Here is a 22,093-nt window from a genome sequence, read left to right on the forward strand (position 1 = left end):
TGAAGCAGTTCTCCTGTCTGTATAGCTTCCACCTCCACTGTTTGAAGTGTGCTTAAAATGGTATGTCCTCATCTGCCCTCACCAGTCATTATACATTTCAGCTAAAGACCTTCCAACGTTCAACACACTTGCACTTTGCTATTTTACAGCAAACTATGTTTTCACTGGCACCATATGAACTGGTACTCTCTACAAACTGGCAAAAAGTATGTACCTCAAATACCAGAAGTTTACTGTGTTATCGCAATCTCCTCTGTTTCTATTACTTACAATGTGTTTTGACATTGATTACGTAGATCTCTTGTTCAATTGGAATATTTGTTCGACCTGTACACTCCTGGTCTCTTGGGTGCCGATTAATAAAAAGTTTGCAGTACTAGTACTCATCATTTAATTCCTATTAAATTTTAAAATAATTAACATGAATTGAAAAACAAAACATTTAACAATTCTTAATATTCAAACAGACCCTGAAAGAGAAATTTCTGATACTGAAAAGATTTGTGATCTTTTGTGACCACAAATCTTTTTAGTTCCAGAAGTTTACTCTCAAAATCATCTGATAGAACTCAAGTACAAAGTAGGAGTATAAGAATTGAAAGAGGAGATTTTCCAATGAGTGATGAAACTGCCATACCTGTCATTCATGAAACTCTAATTGTTTATAGCAAACTTCAGAATAAAAAACGGCAAATGTCAAAAGGCATTGCAGAAAAATCTAAGTTCATCTTCCCTTGTGAAAATTTTAAAGTGCAATGAAAAAGTAAAATGATTATTTTTATTCTCGATGCCATTTGTTGCATTAATCTTACTTACAATCATTCTAAAAGCATGTTTCAAAAATACTGAAGTACTAAAACTATGCCATGTCCATCCACTAAATCATTTCAATTGTTTCTCCAAATGGGATGAAAGAGAACAATGGAAATGTAAACTCAATTCAAGATGTCTTTGTAAAGCATGTTTTAGGACTGTCTCTCCCAATTCCTTCTCCCTAACCATTTAATTAAATTCTAAGTAAGAACATTTGAAGGATCGGCATAGTTGTGAATGGGTTCCTCCGGTCTTTGATATTAACACTACTTTCGAGACGAATTTTCAAAGTAGCATCAAATTTACCTCTTTCAATAACCTATGATAAACCCATTCACCTATAAAAACAAGTGGAGCTCACAGTAATGACTTGAAGTTTCCTCTTTCCACACACAATGTCAGTAACAAAAACTAAGGTTTCTTCATCCATACTTTTACTGTTTGATATTAAACCCATTGGTTCAATATACTGCAGTCACATAACTAATTTATACTACTACAAAATGATTTATTTCCAACCAAACCAAAAAAAAACCTAGCCTACTGTCTCAGGTAAATACAAAAGATTCCACAGCACAATTTCTAATAGCAGTTAATTTATCCAAGTATCGTGACCAATAATTATTCCTCAAGTAACATTTCTAGAAAACAGATGATCAGACTTCTACATGTGGCAACTTGCAAATTTTCTACCACATTCCATGCAGTGCAAAGGTGACTACATTTGAAAAGAACCTAATTGCTTGTAAAACTCTTTGGAATGCTCAAAGATCATCTAGAGTGATGTATAAACGCAAGTCCTTTTCTCCTACGCTGTTTGAAATACATTGAGCCCCAGTTGGCAAATGGTGTCTAATTCTAGATACCTCACTCTCAGAAGGACATGAAAGTTCTCGAGATGAAAAGGAGGAAATTTCCTACAATGATTCTAGAGATAAGGGATTACAGTGATATGGTTATACTGGAAAAATTTAGTTTGTTTTCTTCCAAGCAGAACAGGCTAAAAGGAGATTTGATAAATCTGTTTAAAGTCTTAGAAAGAGATTAATTACAGTAGGTGGACAGTAAGTTGCAAGTGATTATTATTCCATGGGCAATGAGCAGAGAGTTGAAATAAGATTCAACAGAAGCTATAAAAAAAAAGGAATTAGAGAAAAATTGGAAGAATATGGAGAAAGAGTCAGAAGATGGGACTAACTGGATTGCTCTTCAAAAGCATTGTCAGTGCAGACACAATGGCGGAATGGCTTCCTTTTGTAATGTTATATGATAGCTTTGTGCGTGGGAAATCATGTCTCACAAACTTGATTGAGTTTTCTGAGAAGTAACAAAAAGGATTGATGAGGGCAGAGGGTAGATGTGATCTATATGGACTTCAGTAAGGCGTTCGACAAGGTTCCCATGGGAGACTGGTTAGCAAGGTTAGATCTCACGGATTACAGGGAGAACTAACCATTTGGACACAGAACTGGCTCAAATGTAGAAGAGAAGAGGGTGATGGTGGAGGGTTGTTTTTCAGACTGGAGGCATGTGACCAGTGGAGTGCCACAAGGATCGGTGCTGGGTCCACTACTTTTCATCATTTATATAAATGATTTGGATGCGAGCTTAAGAGGTACAGTTAATAAGTTTGCAGATGACATCAAAATTGGAGGTGTAGTGGACAGCGAAAAAGGTTACCTCAGATTACAACAGGATCTTGATCAGATGGGCCAATGGGCTGAGGAGTGGCAGATGGAATTTAATTTAGATAAATGCGAGGTGCTGCATTTTGAGAAAGCAATTCTTAGCAGGACTTATACACTAAGTGGTAAGGTCCTAGGGAGTGATGCTGAACAAAGAGACCTTGGAGTGCAGGCTCATAGCTCCTTGAAAGTGGAGTCGAAGGTAGACAGGATAAAGAAGAAGGTGTTTGGTATGCTTTCCTTCATTGGTCAGAGTATTGAGTACACGAGTTGGGAGGTCATGTTGCGGCTTTACAGGACATTGGTTAGGTGACTTGTGGAATATTGCGTGCATTTCTGGTCTCCTTCCTATTGGAAGGATGTTGTGAAACTTGAAAGGGTTCAGAAAAGATTTACAAGGATGTTGCCGGAGTTGGAGGATTTGAGCTATAGGGAGAGGTTGAATAAGCTTGGGATGTTTTCCCTGGAGCAGCAGAGGCTGAGGGGTGACCTTATAGAGGTTTATAAAATCATGACGAGCACAGATAAGGTAAATAGACAAGGTCTTTTCCCTGGGGTCGGGGAGTCCAGAACTAGAGAGCTTGGTTTAGGGTGAGGGGGGAATGATATCAAAGAGACCTAAGGGGCAACTTTTTTCACGCAGAGGCTGGTGCATGTGTGGAATAGGCTGCCAGAGAAAGTGGTGGAGGCTGGTACAATTGCTACATTTAAAAAGGCATCTGGATGGGTATATGAATAAGAAGGATTGGGAGGGATATGGGCTGGGTGCTGGCAAGTGGGACGAGATTGGGTTGGGATATCTTGTCAGCATGGACGGGTTGGACCGAAGCGTCTGTTTCTGCGCTGCATGTCTCTATGACTCTCTGAAATGGAAGACTTTTCAGATTTGTTACAATTCTTGCTGATTTTTCATTATTTTTATTCTTTTATCAATTTTGGTTTGGAGCTGCAATCCGGGAATTGACAGCTGAAGATGACTTTTGGATGCTGGAAAACATTTTATGGTTAAAAAGACAAAAACAGATCAAACCAGCATGAAGATTTTGAAAGCTCCCTGCTTAACCTCCTTTCTCAGCTTTTGGAAACCCAGAGAGTAAAAAGTTGGGTTAGAAGTATTATTACCTTTACCTGAGTGAACTGAAATGGTAATCCTGATCGACATCTCCAGAAAAGCAACCGAGGACTCCACATCTAACCCTGTGAAAAATCGCATCATGACAACCACTTAAGTAATCTGGCCAGTTTTATTAAACCCTTAACTGTGCTTATCGATCTTAGGTGTGAATGGAAGTTGAAAACAAATGTTTCAGGTTTAAAGCATAGATATTAGTTAGATTAATTTATTGTTTCTTTTTTTTTCACTGCTAAAGTTATTGCATATTTATTAGATATGTCTTATTATTAAGATTCAAAATTGGCGTCTGGAATTAATTATTCATAAAGGCTGAGATTAGTTATTCAAAAGTTTGTTTAGGAGTAGTTATTGAGGAGCTTTGAAGGTTTCAATTTTTGCATATTGTAAGGACTTGTTAGGGGTAGGAAGACTTATTTGGTTCAGCTTTTTGACTCCACATCATAATAGGTTCCTCACCTTCCTATTTCTTAATTTCAGAGCGCAACTCAAACTGCGACAAAACTCAACATGTCGAGAGAAATCCATATAAAAAATGACTGGCATAGCCAATGAGACCAATGGGCCAAAATAAATCTTGCAGTTTTAAATAACACTGCACGTGTGCTATAATTTTCAGCAGAATACAGTGGTCAAAACAGAAAAACATGCTGGCCCTAAATATTAGCAGTTATTTTTCAAATCCTTAGCCCATCTCTAACAGAAATCTCATTTTCAACTGCACAACGTCATGTCACAGTTCACAGTGCAATGTTAAATGTCAGTCACATATCTTTTACCAAATTAAAGCTGAAAAACTATTGCTAAGAATGCTTTTCTAATCAACAGTTTAAGTTTGCCCACTAAATGCAAGAGAAAAAATTTCACTGAATTTCCGTTTACCAAATACTACATAACTTTATCGTAAGGAATCTTCAGAATGACTTCATTTGAAAAATAAATCAACAAATGGTTTTACTTTTGATTTTCTTCCTTCCCTCATTTTAACCTGGTCCATTGCGGACTCTTCCCTTCCCCCTTTCTTGACATCTGTTTCCATTTCTGGGGATAGCTGGTCACTAATATTCATTAAAAATCCATCAACCCTATATGTATCTCTATTATGCATCACCACATTGCTTCCTGTGAGGGCGCCATTCCACTATCCAAAGTTCAGCATCTCAGTTTCATCTGTCCTGGTGATGCCACCTTCTGCAGCGGGGCCTCAGAAAAATCCATCTTTTTGCCCAATCATGGGTTCTCTGTTTCCATGGTTGACAGGGCCCCTTATTGTGTCTGATCTATTTCGCACACCTCTGCCCTCACCCCTCCTTTTCCCTCCCATAACAACAATACAGTTCCACCCACGCCAGTCCTTATTATCCACTCCACCAGCTTTTCCATTTAAAAGATCATCAGTCGCCATATTCTCCACCACGAGCAGGATGCCACCAAATATATTCCGGTTCCCTCCCTTGTTAACATTCCACAGGGACACTGGTCCACTCGACTTCCTTTTTCAACACCTTGCCACACCCCCACAGCACCTTCCCTTGCAAATGGTTGAATTTGAATGCAGAATACAGGATTAAAGACAGGATTCTCGGCAGTGTGGAGTAACAGAGGGATCTTGGGATCCACATCCATAGATCCCTCAAAGTTGCCACCCATGTTGATAAGGTTGTTAAGAAGGCGTATGGTGTGTTGGCTTTCATTAGCCGGGGGATTGAGTTTAAGAGCTGTGAGGTTATGTAGCAACTCTATAGAGCCCTAGTTAGACCACATGTGGAATATTCGCCTCATTATAGAAAAGATGTGGAAGCTTTGTAGAGGGTGCAGAGAAGATTTACCAGGATGCTGCCTGGACTGGAGGGTACATCTTATGAAGAAAGGATGAGGGGGTTAGGGCTTTTCTTATTGGAGCAAAGAAGGATGAGAGGTGACTTGACAGAGGTGTACATGATGTTGCGATATGGAGAGAGTGGATAGCCAGAGACTTTTTCTCATGGCCGAAATGTCTGTCATGAGGGAGCATAATTTTCAGCTGATTGGAGGAAGGTTTAGGGGAGATGTCAGAGGTAGGTTCTTTACACAGTATGATGGGTGTGTGGAATGCACTGCCAGCAGTGGTATTAGAATTAGATACATTAGGAATATTTAAGTGACTTTTGGATAGGCACATCGAATATAGTACAATGAAGGGTATGTAGGTTAGTCTGATCTTTGAGTAGGATAGAAGGCCAGCACAACATCGAGGGCCAAAGGGCCTGTACTGTGCTGTACAGTTCTATGTTCTAATTGCAGAAGGTGTAACACTTGATCCTTTACTTCCTCCCTATCCAAGGCCCCTGATGTACCTTCCAGGTGAAGCAGCAATTTACCTGCACTTCATTTTATCTAGTATTCAGTGCTCATGATGTAGTTTCTTCTTCACTGGGGAGACAAAATGCACACTGAGTGACTGCCTTGAGGAACACCTATGGTTAGCCCATAAGAATAACTTAGACCTTCTAAGTGCTTGCCATTTTAAAGGATGGCTTTGTTCCCACGCTGGCATTTTTGGTTCAGGTCCACTCAAGTGCTCCGGTGAGGATCAATGCAAGCTGGTCAGACAGCATCCCATCTTCTGCTTGGGGACCGTACAGCCTCTAGAACTCAACAGAGTTTAACAATTTGAGCATGAACAGCTCCTTCCATGTCCATTGCCACAACACTAGCCTCCACAGCCCAAGTCCTGTCATGAAATGGGCTGCTTTCAGCACAGGGTAAAAACAATGACTGCAGATGCTGGAGACCAGATTCTGGATTCGTGGTGCTGGAAGAGCACAGCAGTTCAGGCAGCATCCGAGGACAGGCAAAATCCAGCACAGTCAATCCATTTTCAACTACTCCTAGTCTCCATTATTACTTAATTAACTTTTCTTCTTTCCTGGCTAACTTATAAACAAGTCCTTAATCTGCCTGAACTCTTCTCGTTGTTTGAGATTCCTGTCCACCTATCCACTTACTGCTTTTCCCCCAACTGCAGTCTTTAGCATACATACCACCTAGTTGCCATCACCTATGGCTAATATGAAGAAGGGTCACTGAACTTGAAAAATTAACTGATCTCTCTTCACAGATGCTGCGAGACCTGCTGAGTTTATCCAGCATGATGTGACTGTTTCAGTTTTCCAGCATCCACAGTTCTTTGTTTTACTTAACTAATAATAGCTTAGCTTTCAAACATTCAAGAGTTAAAATTTTTAATTTTAATTTTGTAACATCTTAAAATTTACCCTTTTACTGTACAGCAACTCTTGTGACAGGAACCCACACCTTCACCAAAAGAAAACTAATCACAGAAGCATAGAGATTGGAATCAATCTTTTTATTAGAATTTGCTGAGGTTGGTGTTATCAATTTCACTAAGGCTTGCTCAAAATAGGAAATGTACTGGAGAAAAATGTGGGCAATGATTGCGAGTGTGTCTTCAATAGAAATTACTGATATATGTGCTGAATAATAAAGCCATTACTTGCACTGATGTCATTTAAATTAATCAATCATAGGAACACTGAATCAAAAGCAATAAGCCATTCAGTCCTCAAACCTATTCCACCATTCAACAGCAGGCTCTCAATCCAACTCAGACCATTCTGACTCCAAAATATTTAATTATTCTTTTGTTGCCACTGGGTCAAAAACCTGAAACTCCTGACTTCTAGCACCATCATTGTACCTGGGACTGTGGCAGTTCAAGGCAACAGCCTATCACGACCCTCAACGGTAATTAGGAATAGGGAACAAACACGGAAATAAGGAGAGAATCAAAGTTACTATTTCATATCCACTTTGATTCTTCTTTCTCTCTCTGGAGAAGCTGCCAGACCTATTGAGTTTCTCCAGAACTTACTGCTTTAATTCCAAGTTTTCAGCATCCAGAGTGTTTTGTTTTTGTTTGAGGGAATGAATGCTGCTCCAGCTAATTAAACAACATTCCATCAACTAATTTAAATTTTTCATGACTGAGTTCCAAAGAAGAGACATTTACAATGTTAACTCAGTTTCTTGTCCACAGATGCTACCAAATCTGATTTTCTTCAGTACTTTGTCTTTATTAACATTTTTCTCACTGCCACAGGTAAGAGGGTAACATAAATTATTTGAGAGATCAAATTACACAAGTTACATGTGATCAATGGAGAGAAAAGGCTACTCAGCTAAGTAACACGTGGGAGTGAGATGATCTCGAGTCAAGGAGGTAGACCCCGCAGCCTTCTTTAAATTCGGGGAAATTGCTTCCTGTATGGTCAAGGGTAAGACAAATCATTAAAACAGTCCTTGAAACAGCTGGTGGCAGACTTAGCAACCTTTCCAAAAAGTGAGGAAGGCACTTGTTGCAATGGCAATACTGAATCCATTGGAAAATGGAAGTAACTGTGGGCTGTTTGCTACAAAGACTAATGCAATAAAGGTTGTAATGTATAATGCATGTCAAGTAAACAGAAAGAATGTCATATCCTGTAGTTTAAAGCTTAACTTACTTCTAAAAATAATAGTTAGTGAATTGTAGGTAGTTTGTTTTTACAGAAATTTTAAAACATGAAATCTTGGCACAGATTTTCCAATGACCAGCCTTTATGCCAGGGTGGATAGAGTTGTGCATGGGAACCCCACAGACTCCCCATCATAGCATATCCAAAAGAATTGCCTGGGAAATTTACTCTTCCACTGGACAATTCCTCTAACATCAACTGTGGGAAGGGGAGGAGAGGGGTTAGGTGCAAAGAGAGTAGAGTGCCAGCTGAATCGGGTACTGTGGGAAGGAGTAGGTTCCAAGCTGGCACATTAAGTGATGAAGGATTGACTGAAACCTGTGCCTCCAGACCAACCTTTATCTTCTCTCTTGTCAGATATGTGAAACACCCAACCTCCCCAAAAAACAATGCTTCTCCCACTCATTCCCACCTACTCTAACCATTTATCATTTACCATGCCACCTTGTGTCCTATCTCCTTCCTATGGCACCTTTATCAACCCTGGCATTCTACCCTCCTGGCATCTTACCTTCTCTCCAGCTGGCACACTACTTAACTAGCATCCTACACTCTTCCCAATTGGCCCACTACTCAGCTCTGGCACTACCTACCTGGCACCATATTCCATGCCCAGTTGGCACTAGCCCCACTCATCTGGCATCCTACCACTGGCACCCCACCCATCACTGAATTATGCACTTACCATTTGACAGTAGCCAAAAATGATTGTCTGGAGCTTTAAGGGTGTGCTTTGCCTTCCTCTGACAGTTCTGCACTATCACAGAACTGTCTGAATGGAAGCAGAGCTCTGCACGTCTGATGGAGCCCTGATCAGAACCTCCACTCAGAAATGTGGCAATCCCTTCTTTCATAAAAAAAATATAGTAGTGATGGAGTTGCAACCTGCGGGAGACTGCCATTCATTGGAAACTCCAGCCCTTTCTGGTGTCATTTTTCAGCTGATAACTAGGATTTCAAATCGCTTTAAATATTCTTGCTCTCTAAAGACATTATAAGATTAGCATATATTGCAACAACTTTTAAACAAAGAAAAATGATTCTACCACTTTTATTAAAGAACTTATTTAAGCATCATTTACCTTGAGTATCCTCATACAGTTAATGGACTAGATTGATAATGAATTACATTAGATTTGGGGACCTGGGACTTTTTAAGCATTGAAGGTCATTACAGGACTTTACAGTTGTATTGCAACGTTTTATTGAAACTATACATGGCACTAATCAGACCATAGCTGGAATACTGTGAACAGTTTCAAACCTTTATCCAGAGAAAGATATACTAGCATTCGAGATTGCCTAGGCTGATACCAAGAATGGAGAGACTGTTTTATGAGGCAAGATTGAGTAGGTTTGGTCTGTTCACATTGGAGTTTATAAAAAAAATGAGATGCAAACTTACCGAAGCATTAAAGATTCTTAGGGGACTTGTGGAGGGTAGCTCCCCCTTGTGGGAGGGTGTTTGGCCAGAGGATATAATTTCAGAATAAGGGATTGCCGATTTAAGACAGTGACGAGGAGGAATTTCTTCTGAGTGTAGTGAATCTGTGGAATTCTTTTCCACAAAAGATTGTCAAAGTTGGGCTAGATTCAAGCCCGAGATAGACAAGATTTTTAATTAGTAAGGGAATCAAGAGAAAAGACAGGAAATTTGAATTAAGGATTATCAAATCAGCCTTGATCTCACTGAATGGCTGAGCAGGTTCAATGGGCTGAATTGCCTGCTTCTGCTTCTCAGTTTTATGGCATTGAGGTCTAAGAGAAAAGCATTAGTTTTGGTCCAAATGGATTTGTGTTAGGTGAGCATTTATGATTGATTATGATCGCTACTGTCATAAGAATCAAACTAGGCTCTAAGTCAGGACTTTATTTTCTTTTCAGAGTTATAAATCATGCAGAGTAAGGATTTGATTCAAACATTCAACAAAGCCTGACATGGCTGGTTGGAGCAGGATGGTTTGAGATACGCAAGTTTATATTTTGACTTCTTAAAGTTCTTAACTTGTCTTGCTATAATTACATTCACTCCTGTTGCACAGCAATTCCTCCACTAGTGGGAAAGGGCAAATACTTTGAGAGGATTATAAAACAGTTCCATTTTAAAGGTGAATATGAAAAATTTACAATGGAAAACTGACAGCAAATGAATGTAAAAGGTGATTTTTTTTTAATGACTAGAGAGCAAAGAAATGTCAACATTTGTTTTAAAACATCATGCATTTGGTCCTCAATTCTAAGCCTACAATTCTAAGTAATTTTTTTAAAAATTCCATTCAGGCACACGTCTTGTCATTATAAACTCCTAAGTCTACCCCTTGAAAGAAAATGGTCTATATTGTCACATCATGTTGTAATTGTACTCCCCCACCAAAAGAGAGCACTGCAACACCAGTACTGGCAAGTAAAGAGAAGTTGTAAAGTGTCCATAGACACTGATGAGTCTAAATATGGACATAGTAATTCATAATGGGAACGTTAATGAGAAACACTTGCAAACATTACACACATGGTACATTACACACATGGTAGTTATGATGGAAACACTTATTTTTAAAAGCATTAGAAAGCCTGTAAAGATATTTGCTCGCTCCTTAACAATAGCTGCTGCAGATGAAGGAGGCTTTTGTGGGAAATGGAGAACTATACTCATGGTGTCAGTTATTCTTGTGCTGGAAATCATCCAATGTACTCTTGATAATTCTATTATTTTGTGTGATTAAATATTATATGGAAGGAGGTTTTCATGAACTAATGGAGATTCTGCAGAGCTTCAAAAAAAATGGTGGATAAGTTCCAGATACACAAATCACCTACTGATTTCTAATAGATCCCATTGTTGCACGTGCATGGAAAATGAATCGCACTCAAAACAAAAAGCAGTTGGCTGGTGTCACCACTAACTTAAAAAAGAAGAAGTTTAAACTCAGTTTGCTTACATTTCCCTTAGGGATGATCATGAATGTTTGGCTGATTTCCAAAAGCTAAACTTATTTCAGTATCCAAGTTCACAGTTTGATTGACAGTTCAATGAGGCTATTAAATGATTATCTGTACTTGATACAGGGTTATGAATAGAAGTTTGCTCATTTTACAGGAGTTCAACTGCTTGAGATTTAAAAGGACAGAATGGGCTAAGTTACATTTTTAGAACTTTTTCTATTGCTGAAAGGAGAGATACAGTGCCAATTATTTTGCCTTGCATTTGTCAGAGGCTGGATTTCAAATAATTAAAACAATTTATAGTTCAAGAAATCAAGTGTGATGGTTGGCTTGCATGCCTACTCAGATTGGCCTATTAATTACCACTGAGTACTAAAGGCTTCCCTTGGTGCTGGGCAATTTAAAAAAGGCACATGACTTGAAGATAATACTTGTTTTTTTATCAAATTTAATAAGCATGACATCTCAGCCAAATCAATCAATTTTCCAAACAATATGCCCCCTTTCCCCCCTTACAATATATTTATTGTTTGAAACTTGCATTCTTGGGTTTCTCTTAATGAATGCAAGTGGTCTCCCTGCTATAGAAAGATGTTATGAAACTTGGAAGGGTTCAGAAAATATTTACAAGAATATTGCCAGGTTTGGAGAATTTGAGCGGTAGAGAGAGACTGAATAGGCTTAGGCTATTTTCCCTGAAGCATTGGAGGCTGAGGGGTGACCTTATAGAGGTTTATAAAATCATGAGGGGTATGGATTGGATAAATAGACAAGGTATTTTCCCTAGAGTGGGGGCGTTCAAAACTAGCGAGCATATGTTTATGGTGACTGACTGTGTGGAGTTTGCACGTTCTCCCAGTGTCTGCGTGGGTTTCCTCCGGGTGCTCCGGTTTCCTCCCACAGTCCAAAGATGTGCAGGTCAGGTGAATTGGCCATGCTAAATTGCCCGTAGTGTTAGGTAAGGGGTAAATGTAGGGGTATGGGTGGGTTGCGCTTCGGCGGGTCGGTGTGGACTTGTTGGGCCGAAGGGCCTGTTTCCACACTGTAAGTAATCTAATCTAATCTAATCTAATTACAAGGGACCTAAGGGGCAACTTGTTCACGCAGAAAGTGCTGCATGCTTGGAATGAGCTGCCAGAAGTAGTGATGGAGGCTGGTACAATTGCAACATTTAAAAGGCATCTGGATGTGTATATGAACAGGAAGGGTTTAAAGGGATATGGGCCAAATATTGGCAAATAGATATGTTTAGGATGTCTGATTGCCATGGACCAAGTTGGACCGAAGGGTTAGTTTCTATTACTGGTTTTAACACCCTGCGTCCCTTTTTAGCAATATTCATGCTCTGTACCACCAAACATTATTTTCTTTCATCATAATATGCCTCCTGAAGTTTGCCCACATTAGATAATAGGATGAATTGAGATGCTGAGTATAAGGGACAAGGATGCTGGGTAGTTTGACAAAAGGGTGATAAGAGACCACAAAGTAGGATGAGAACATGAAAGTGGTTTGGGGAATGGTTGAGATCGCTGGGATACGAGCCAAAACTAGAACATAAAAACATAAGATCTAGAAGCAGGAGTAGGCCGTCCAGCCCTTTGAGCCGACTCTGCCATTCAATAAGATCATAGCTGATTTTTTTCATGGACTCGCATCTACTTATCCACGATCTCACCGTATCCTTTAATTCTTTTATTGTTCAACAAAAAAAATCTACCTTTGCTTTAAAAACATTTACTGTAGTAGCATTAACTACTTCACTGGGCAAGGAATTCCATAGATTAAAAACCCTCTGGGTGATGAAGTTCCTTCTCAATTCAGTCCTAAATCTTGAAGACATGCCCTCTTGTCCTAGCTTCGCCTGGCAGTGGAAACATCCTCTCTATTTTCATCTTATCTACTCCCTTCATAATTTTATAATGTTTCAATAAGATCTCCCCCTAATTCTTCTGAATTCCAATGAATATAATCCCAGTCTACTCAGTCTCTCCTCATAAGCAAACCCCTCAACTCCAGAATCAACCCTAGTGAACCTCCTCTGCACTGCTTCCAGTGCCAGTACATCCTTTCTTAAGTCAAGAGCCCAAAACTACAAACAGTACTCCAGGTGTGGCCTCACCAGCACCTTGTCCAGCTGCAACGTAACGTCTTTGCTTTCAATCCCTTGAGCAATGAAGGACAAAATCCATTTGCCTTCCTAATTGCTCATTGCACCTGCAGACCAACCTTCTGTGATTCATGCACAGAGACACCTCTGCACGGCAGCATGCTGCAACTTTTTACCAATGAAGTAATAATCCTTTTTACTGCTACTCCTACCAAAATGTATGACTTCACATTTATTAACATTGTATTCCATCTGCCAGACCTTTGCCCACTCACTCAATGCATCTATGTTCCTCTGCACACTTTGCTCTGCCACTCATCTTAGTGTCATCTGCAAATTTGACACCCTACACGTGGTCCCCTCCAAATCATAAGTTGTAAATAATTGTGGTCCCAACACCGATCCCTGAGGCACGCTACGAGTCACTGATTGCCAGGCAGAATAGCACCCATTTATCCCCATCTTTTGCTTCCTGTTAGTCAACGAATCCTCTATCCACACTAATATTCTACCCCCAAAAACTTGCATCCTTATCTTATGCAGCAGCCTCTTCTGTGGCAACTTGTTAAAGGCCTTTTGCAAATTGAGGTACACCACATCCACTGGGTCCCCATTCTCCACCTTGCTCGTAATGTCTTCATAGAATTCCAAAAGATTTGTTAAGCATGACCTGCCCAATGGAACAATTTCTATTGAGATGTCCTGCTATTTCTTCCTTGATAATAGATTCAAGCATCTTCCCCACTAGAGAGGTTAAGCTCACTGGTCTATAATACCGCATCTTTTGTCTACTTCCCTTTTTAAACAGTGGCGTCACATTTGCTGTTTCCTAATCTGCTGGGACTGCCCCAGAGTCCAGCGAATGTTGGAAAATTACCACCAGTGCACTTGTTATTTCTTCTGCCATCTCCACAATAGATGCATTCCACCATGGCCAGGAGACGTATCTATCCTTAGCTCCATTAGCTTGCCCAATACTACCTCTTCCCTAATAATGACTTTTTTCAGGTCCTCACCTACCTTCGTCTCTTTGTCAATTTCTGGCATGTTATTAGTATCCTCCGCTATGAAGACCAATACAAAACACCTGTTTAATGCCTCGGCTACCCCATAACTAAATGCCCCTGCTCATCCTCTGGATAAGGACCAATGTTTACTTTAGCCAGTCTTCTTAGTTTTATATATATTATAGAAACTTTAGCTATCTGTCTTTACATTCTGTGCTAGTTTTTTTTCATGATCTATCTTACTTTTCTTTAGAGCTCTTTTTGTGGCTCTCTGTTGGCCTTTAAAGTTTTTCCAATCTTCTAGTTTCATGCTGTTTTTGACCCCTTTGTATGCCTTCTTTCAATTTGATAGCCTCCCTTATGTCCTTCCAACACCCATGGCAGATTAGCCCTTTTCTTACAGTCCTTCATTTTCATTGGAATATACTTCTGCTGAGCACTTTGAAAAATTGCTTTGAAAATCCCACCATAAAATCTTTGAAATTATTTTTAAAAACTGGGGCCAACCCCAACGAACTGAGGTGATCCTTTCAAACAGGTGACTTGACAGGTGACACTGCCCTCATGAATGTGTCTAAGGTGCTTCTGGGCGTGGCAAAACAGACTGGGAGAAAGTGAGGACTACAGATGCTGGAGATCAGAGTCAAAACTGTAGTGCTGGAAAAACACAGATCAGGTAGCATCTGAAGAGCAGGAAAGTCGACGTTTCGGGCATAAGCCCTTCATCAGGAATGAAGGGCTTATGCCGGAAACATCGATTCGCCTGCTCCTCGGCTGCTGTCTGACCTGCTGTGCTTTTCCAGCACTCACTCTTGACCATGACAAAACAGACCATCTGACTCAGGAGAAAAATTCCACTTTGGTGTGGAACAAAAATAGCTTCTAATTAATTTCTAATTCTTGTTCAGGGGCAACATATTTGAGGTAAAAAAGTTTACCTTTTATGCTGTGACACACAACTGCATCACTTTGGCAGCAATCTCCTTTGATAATAATCAAGTACAAAGTCAGTGTGGAATCAGAAAACTCAACCAATCTCTTTCACCTTTTAAGAGGAAATGTTGTCGAGCGCTTTGCAGAAACAACACAGTATATGTCAAATTTCAAAAGTTCCATATGAAGTTTATATGAAGTTTAATTAAGTTCAAGGTTTTAAGAAGTCAGAAGAGTCTTGAGAATGAACAAAAGATTTGCTGGAATTAAGTTTTTCCACAAGTATACCTGTTGCTTATGTTTGGTTTCAGGCCAAAAGCAGTAATTTATAATTTACTTTCAATGGATTGGATATTGTAATTGAAATGTGAGTTATTTACATTTTCAGATGAAGATAGAGGCATTCAAAATAGGTGCAACAAAATACTGCAGATGCTGAGAATGTGAAATGACTGAACAAATCATATCAGACTTGAAAGATTAACTCTGTTCCTCTCTCCACAGATACTGACAGAACTGAATTTCTTCAGCACTTTCTGTTCTTGTAATAAAATCAGAGTTGCTGGCACAAAAATAAGTGAACAAAAGGAGAAGAAAGCAGACAGCTTCTCATGGAACAAAATAAAATGTGAAACATAATATTAATAGTACTAATATATCACATGTAGCACAGAGGGATCCAGGAATCTTTGCAGATTTAATCCCTAATATATCAAATGAATCCAAACAGCAAAGCAACAAAATGTCCAATTATACAAGCAATAAGTAGTACAAGGTAAATACAGTCATGAATAAACTGCATTGCGATCAAGTCAAACAATACTATGGGCAGTGTTTTCAATTCTGATCGAGAGAAAAAGTGATCAAGCAGAATTGAGCTGAGAACTGATCCCTTTGTATTAGATTTAAGTTATGAGTAAGATCCAGGAGAAAATTAATTTGAGTGTTTTTTTTTAAAAAGTCAAATTACATAAGTAGAAAATATAAACTTCAAATAGTATTTTGGTTACATTTTAAATTCAGCTGAAATAATCAGAAGTACTTAATGTGATTGCCGTGGTTTAGGTCTGTTGATAGAATTTTCCAATTTGCAGTTGAGAGATGATAATGAATGAGATTCATGATGTCCAGTCTGCTATGACCGTGAATTAATTTTCTCAAACAATTTACTACTCTTCAACTCATTAACTATATAACTGGGCTGTTGGGCACATTTCTCATGGAGCCCCTTGGCCAGAGTCTACAGGGTGCAAAATGCTGGAGCTTTCAAAAGAGTTGGGGAGCAAGGTTAGTGGTCTTAGGAAAAGGTGCTAAAGAAGCAGAAATGCCTGAAGATGGATAAACCACTACATTCCAAGGTTCTGAAGGAGATAACTGAGGTGATTGTGGAAAAATTGGCGGTAATCTTACAGGAATTACTGGGGCCATGGAGGGTCTCAGAGGTCTGGAAAAAGGCTAACATAACAGCCCTGTTTAAGCAAGGAAAAAGGCAGCGAAGGTGGGACACTGTAGGCCAGTTAGCCTGACCTCAGACATTGGTAGGATTTTAAGAGTTCATTATTAAAAGGGTGAGATTGCCGAGTACATGGAAGTTCATGGTAAAAAAGGGCTGATTCAGCGCAGCTTCATCAAGTGGGCATAATGTCTGACAAGTCTGTTTGAAGTCTTTGAAGAGAAAACAAGCGAGTTAGACAAATGAGTCAGTAGAAGTGATCCATTTGGCTTTCCAGAAGGCCTTTGACAAGATGTTCCACAATAGGCTGCTAAAAAGGTAAAATCCCATGGTGTGAAGGGCAAGGTACTGGAGAGAGGATTGGCTGACTGACCAAAGATAGAGAATGAGGATAAAGGGGTCCTTTTCAGGATAGCAGCCTGTCCCAAGTACAGCTCTGCAGGGGTTCCGTTTTGGGACCTCAACTATTCAGGTTATGCATTAACAACCTGGACAGAGGAACTGAGGGCATTGATGTTAAGTATGCAGATGACACAAAGGTGGAGGGACAGGTAGTGCTGAGAAAGCGGGAAGGCTGCAGAAGGACTTAGACAGGCTAGGAGAGTGGGCAACAAAGTGGCAGAAGGAATACAATGTAGGAAAGTGTGAGGGTTATGCACCTTGGTAGGAAGAATGGAGACAGACTATTTCCTAAATTGAAGCTTACAGAATACTAGATAGAGTGGACATGGAGAAGATGCTTCCACCGGCAGACGAGACTAGAACTCATGGACACAGTTTCAGACTGAGGGCACAACCCTGTAGAACTGAGATGAGGAAGATTTTCTTTAGCCAGAGGGTGGCGAATCTGTGGAACTCATTGTCACAAATGGCTGTGAAGACCATATCATTGAGAGTCTTTACAACAGAGATAGATAAGTTCTTGATTAGTAAGGGGATCAAGGGTGATGGGATGAAGGCAGAAAAATGGGCTTGAGAAACATACCAGCCATGATCAAATGGCCGAACAGACCAGATGGGTCAAGTGGTTTAATTCTGCTCCTATATCTTATGGAGACACAAATTGCTTAGCACGATTAAAACCTGTGGTGTACGTGTTTCTCGTACCATACTTAAAGCAAAACTTTGGATATAAATGATGAGTCAGGATAGGGAGAAATGGTAGGAGATTGCCACTAGGTAATAGACCTAATGCAGGTATGATGATCTCCTTCTGTACTGTAACAATTCTGTAATTCTGTTACTTCAGACACTGCAAGCCAGGAACTGGGTTTCAAACTGTTGATCAAGCCTCAATATTTAAGACAGGGTTCTGAAGACAGACAAGCTAGCTCACGTTACAGAAAGGAATCTGGATGTTTTGGTGGAATAGGTGGTGGAGAGTAAAGGTAATCCTCTTCCCAGCAGACCACACAAGTAGAGCAAGCCACCTTGGATACAGATTACGATATGGTTCAGTGCTGTATTTGAATGAAGCACGATGCCAGCAGAACAATAAAGCCAATAGTATTTGGTGTTCTGAAAGGGCAAATGCAACGGTCTTCTCTCTGCTATCTCAGACTCTGCATCAGAACTGACTAATTCTGCAACTGAAGACACCTTTTAAGGCAAATTGACTAATTCCTCACTGGGAAGCTTTATCACCTCTCCTGCTAATGTATTACCACTGACTACTCTTGTGTCTACCTACATCATACTATCAGGACTCATTGAGGTAGTGTCCTGGAAAGTAAAGCCCACTACTTCTAGAGGTGTCACAAAAGAAACACAGATTGTTATCAGACTGTTTTAAACTAATGGCAAGAAAGAAATAAGAACTGTTAATATAATTCTACAACTTAAAATATTCTATACATATACAAATACAGAAACAAGAACGAAGAGGAAAATAAAAATCAGAGAGGTAGTCTGAATCACAGATATCAATGAGGTTTTGTTTTGACTTTTTATGATTTTTTGCTAATGATGTGAGGTAATGGATACACTGATACTTAGTCTTTCAGCATCTCTAAAGGTTTTTCCCCCCCCTGTATTTCCTTTCAGCAAGGGAATTTGCAGTCAGAGCAGCTTACAGGAAAATGGGAGTTAAAACAACTACCAGAAGACTGTTACTTCTTGAAATAACTGGAGAGAAGCTGCTATCCATCACCAAGTCATCCTTTATTTAAACAGAACCACCTCGATTATCCGAGCACGACAGGCAAGGGAGTATTTTGTCAGGATAACAGATTGTTCGGATAATGGTTAGTGTTTTTACTGGACCTTGAGATCTTGTTCCGATAATTGATGTTCAGATAATCGAGGTTGTTCTGTATACGCATAGTACCAGCCAACTCAAAGCCAGACCCTAGATTGAGGGGATCTCCTGAATCGCCTGCTTATCTGTCAGCTAGGGCTCCCTGATTGGTGTTGCTAACCTGGGCCAATCAATGATCTCATGGTCAGAGAGATCCACCTGCCCTGGTTCTAATCATGACATCGCTCTTCCCTTCCCATTCCCTGAAGTTGGAGTATGCCAGCCTGGTCTCTCTCTCTAGTAGCTTCTCCTGGGACGTTTCAAGTTCAGGTCCAGTTCCTCTGACTTGGACATGGGCAGCATGTAACAGACCATAGTCCATCTCTTGAGCCTGGAACACCTTGGGAGAGAGTTTCCTCCTCTTCTTCTAGCAGTAACATTAAGGCTGGATTCATCTTGGACTGAGGTTTCCTCAACACTAGATGGAAGGGGAGAACCTACGATTTTGGACAGTCTTCCTGGATTTCTGAGGAGCCAGGTATGTTTTGCTTCTGCCCTACTTGCATAGTAACAGCTTTGTGATCCACATATTTGGTCAGGACTGCATCACCTATCTGAACTTTATACAACACAGGACCTGACCTCACAACAACCTCACCTCATACCCATGCCGGACCATTTCCATGGTTCTGGCACCAGATTTCATCCCCTGAAGTAAATTGTTTCTCTCGTCTAGAGGCAGCACGTGGCTGGCACTGGCGTTCCTGCTGCCATTTCGCCACCTCACAGGTCCAGGAAGATCAGGTTTAACCTGGTGCGGAGTCACCTCCACATCAACTTGGAGCTTTTCCTGTCATTGTGTGAGTCCTTTAATTGAACAGGAACCTGAACAATTTAGCATCAAGCAAGGCTGAAGGCTGTTTCTTTAATCCTGCCTTCAATATTTGTACTGCTCTTTCTACCAGACGATTGGATGACGGATGGTATGGAGCTGTCTGAACATACCAAATGCCATTCGACTTCAGGAAATACTCAAATTTCCTGCTGGTAGGATGATGTCACATTGCCCGTGACCAATATTTTCATGAGTCCATGCATCGCAAAAGATGCTCGCAGCTTTTCAATTGTTATCCCAGAGTTTGCCAAATGATCTCTATGCTCATCCAAGTACTCGGAATCGGCAACCACAATGACCAGGCATATTGAGCCCATGAAAGGACTGGCAAAGTGAACTGAGTCCAAGGTTTACTGGCCCTGCCTATGAATAGGAGGGTGCTGCCAGTAGTAATTTTTGTCCTTGTTGGCACTATGGACACTGTCCCACCAACACTGTCAGCATCCAACCCCGGCCACCAGACGTAACTTCTTGCTCAAAGCTCCATCTTGGAAAGCCCTAGATGACACTAGTGGGGTTCAGTCAGTATCTGGCAGTGACTTTTACTCGAAACAATCATCCTTGCTGCCCATAATACACCATCCTCTACGGTGATCTGGTATTGCCAGGTCCAGAAGGGTTTCAGTTCTAGTTGCGATGATGGCCCTTTTATTTTCCCCATTACCACCAGGTGTTTTAGTGTTGCCAGAATGGGATCCTTGTGTATCCAGTCAGATATTATCAGCAGCGACCTGAAGGGTGTCCAGAAAGTTTAAAACCACAATAGACTCTTCCAGGTGAGGCATCTAGGCACACTTGCATTCAGCATCAGACAAAGTCTGGGCATTCCTCTCCATTGGGCTACTAGTGAGCCGACACTACCCAGATACCAAATGGGGAGGCATCACAAGTCAGCAGTACTCTCACTTGGAATTGTAGGGGGCCAACAGCTTAGATGACAATAGCTGCTTTCTCACGTCACTAAAGGCTGTTGCTTGGCTATACAACCATTTCCAAGGCTGATCCTTCTTCAATAATAAGTATAAGAATGCCAAGGTGGAGGTCAGGTTACACATGAACTTCCCAAAATAATTCTCCAATCCAAAGAAAGAATGAAGCTCCAAGATAGACATAGGAGCCGGGGCACATTTGATCACCCTCACTTTATTTTCCAACGGGTCCAACCAAGTTTTGCCAATTCTGTAGCCCAAGTAGGTCACATGGGGTACACGGAGCATATATTTTTACCTTCTAAGGTGTATGCCTGCCTGGGAGAAACATTTAACCACTATGTCCAAGTTCTCCAATGTTCATTATTGATCTGCCCAGTCATCAGCAGATAAATGACAACCTGGGTTAGCCCTTGTAATATGTTCTCCATTGTCTACTGGAAAAGGGTGCAGGCTAATGATACCCCAAATTTCAGTGTTGTACACTGGCACAAACCCTTATTAGTTTTTAATTCTGGTGTATTCCTGCGACTCATCTAGAGTCATAGAGATGTACAGCATGGAAACAGACCCTTCAGGCAAACCTGTCCATGCTGACCAGACGTCCCAACCCAATCTAGTCTCACCTGCCAGCACCCAGCCCATATCCCTCCAAACTTCCTATTCATATACCCATCCAAATGCCTCTTAAATGTTGCAATTGTACCAGCCTCCACCACATCCTCTGGCAGCTCATTCCATACACGTACCACCCTCTGCATGAAAAGGTTGCCCCTTAGGTCTCTTTTATATCTTTCCCCTCTCACCCTAAACTTTTGCCCTCTAGTTCTGGACTCCCCAACCCCAGGGAAAAGACTTTGCCTATTTTTCCTATCCATGCCCCTCATAATTTTGTTAAACTCTATAAGGTCACCCCTCAGCCTCCAAAGCTCCAGGGAAAACTGCCCCAGCCTGTTCAGCCTCTCTCTATAGCTCAAATCCTCCAATCCTGGCAACATCCTTGCAAATCTTTTCTGAACCCTTTCAAGTTTCACAACATCCTTCCGATAGGAAGGAGACCAGAATTGAACACAATATTCCAACAGTGGTCTAACCAATGTCCTGTACATCCCAACTCCTGTACTCAATACTCTGACCAATAAAGGAAAGCATACCAAACGCCTTCTTCACTATCCTATCTACCTGTGACTCCACTTTCAAGGAGCTATGAACCTGCACTCCAAGGTCTCTTTGTTCAGCAACACTTCCAAGGTCCTTATCATTAAGTGTATAAGTCCTGCTAAGATTTGCTTTCCTAAAATGCAGCACCTTGCATTTATCTGAATTAAACTCCATCTGCCACTTCGCTGCCCATTGGCTCATCTGGTCAAGATCCTGTTGTAATCTGAGGTAACCCTCTTCGCTGTCCACTACATCTCCAATTTTGGTGTCATCTGCAAA

General features: G+C 40.6%; 1 protein-coding gene across 2 annotated transcripts in view; it reads right to left on the reverse strand.

The window, feature by feature from the left end:
* Window positions 1–36: 36 nt before the first annotated feature.
* The window catches only part of LOC122559558 (PHD finger protein 21A-like), a 58,028-nt gene continuing 35,971 nt past the window's right edge, over window positions 37–22,093 (reverse strand). Inside the window, exons 6-7 of one of the 2 annotated variants that reach the window (XM_043709224.1) lie at window positions 3,621–3,695; window positions 37–397 (exon numbers count right to left, since the gene is read on the reverse strand). In XM_043709224.1, coding sequence (XP_043565159.1) covers window positions 387–397; window positions 3,621–3,695 — 86 coding nt within the window. In that variant the 3' untranslated portion in view covers window positions 37–386. Of the gene's footprint in view, window positions 398–3,620; window positions 3,696–7,706; window positions 7,894–22,093 lie in introns of those variants that run through there. The other variant, XM_043709226.1, reaches the window with a different exon arrangement.

Source organism: Chiloscyllium plagiosum, chromosome 19 (genome assembly GCF_004010195.1).
Source record: "Chiloscyllium plagiosum isolate BGI_BamShark_2017 chromosome 19, ASM401019v2, whole genome shotgun sequence".
Lineage (NCBI taxonomy): Eukaryota > Metazoa > Chordata > Chondrichthyes > Orectolobiformes > Hemiscylliidae > Chiloscyllium > Chiloscyllium plagiosum.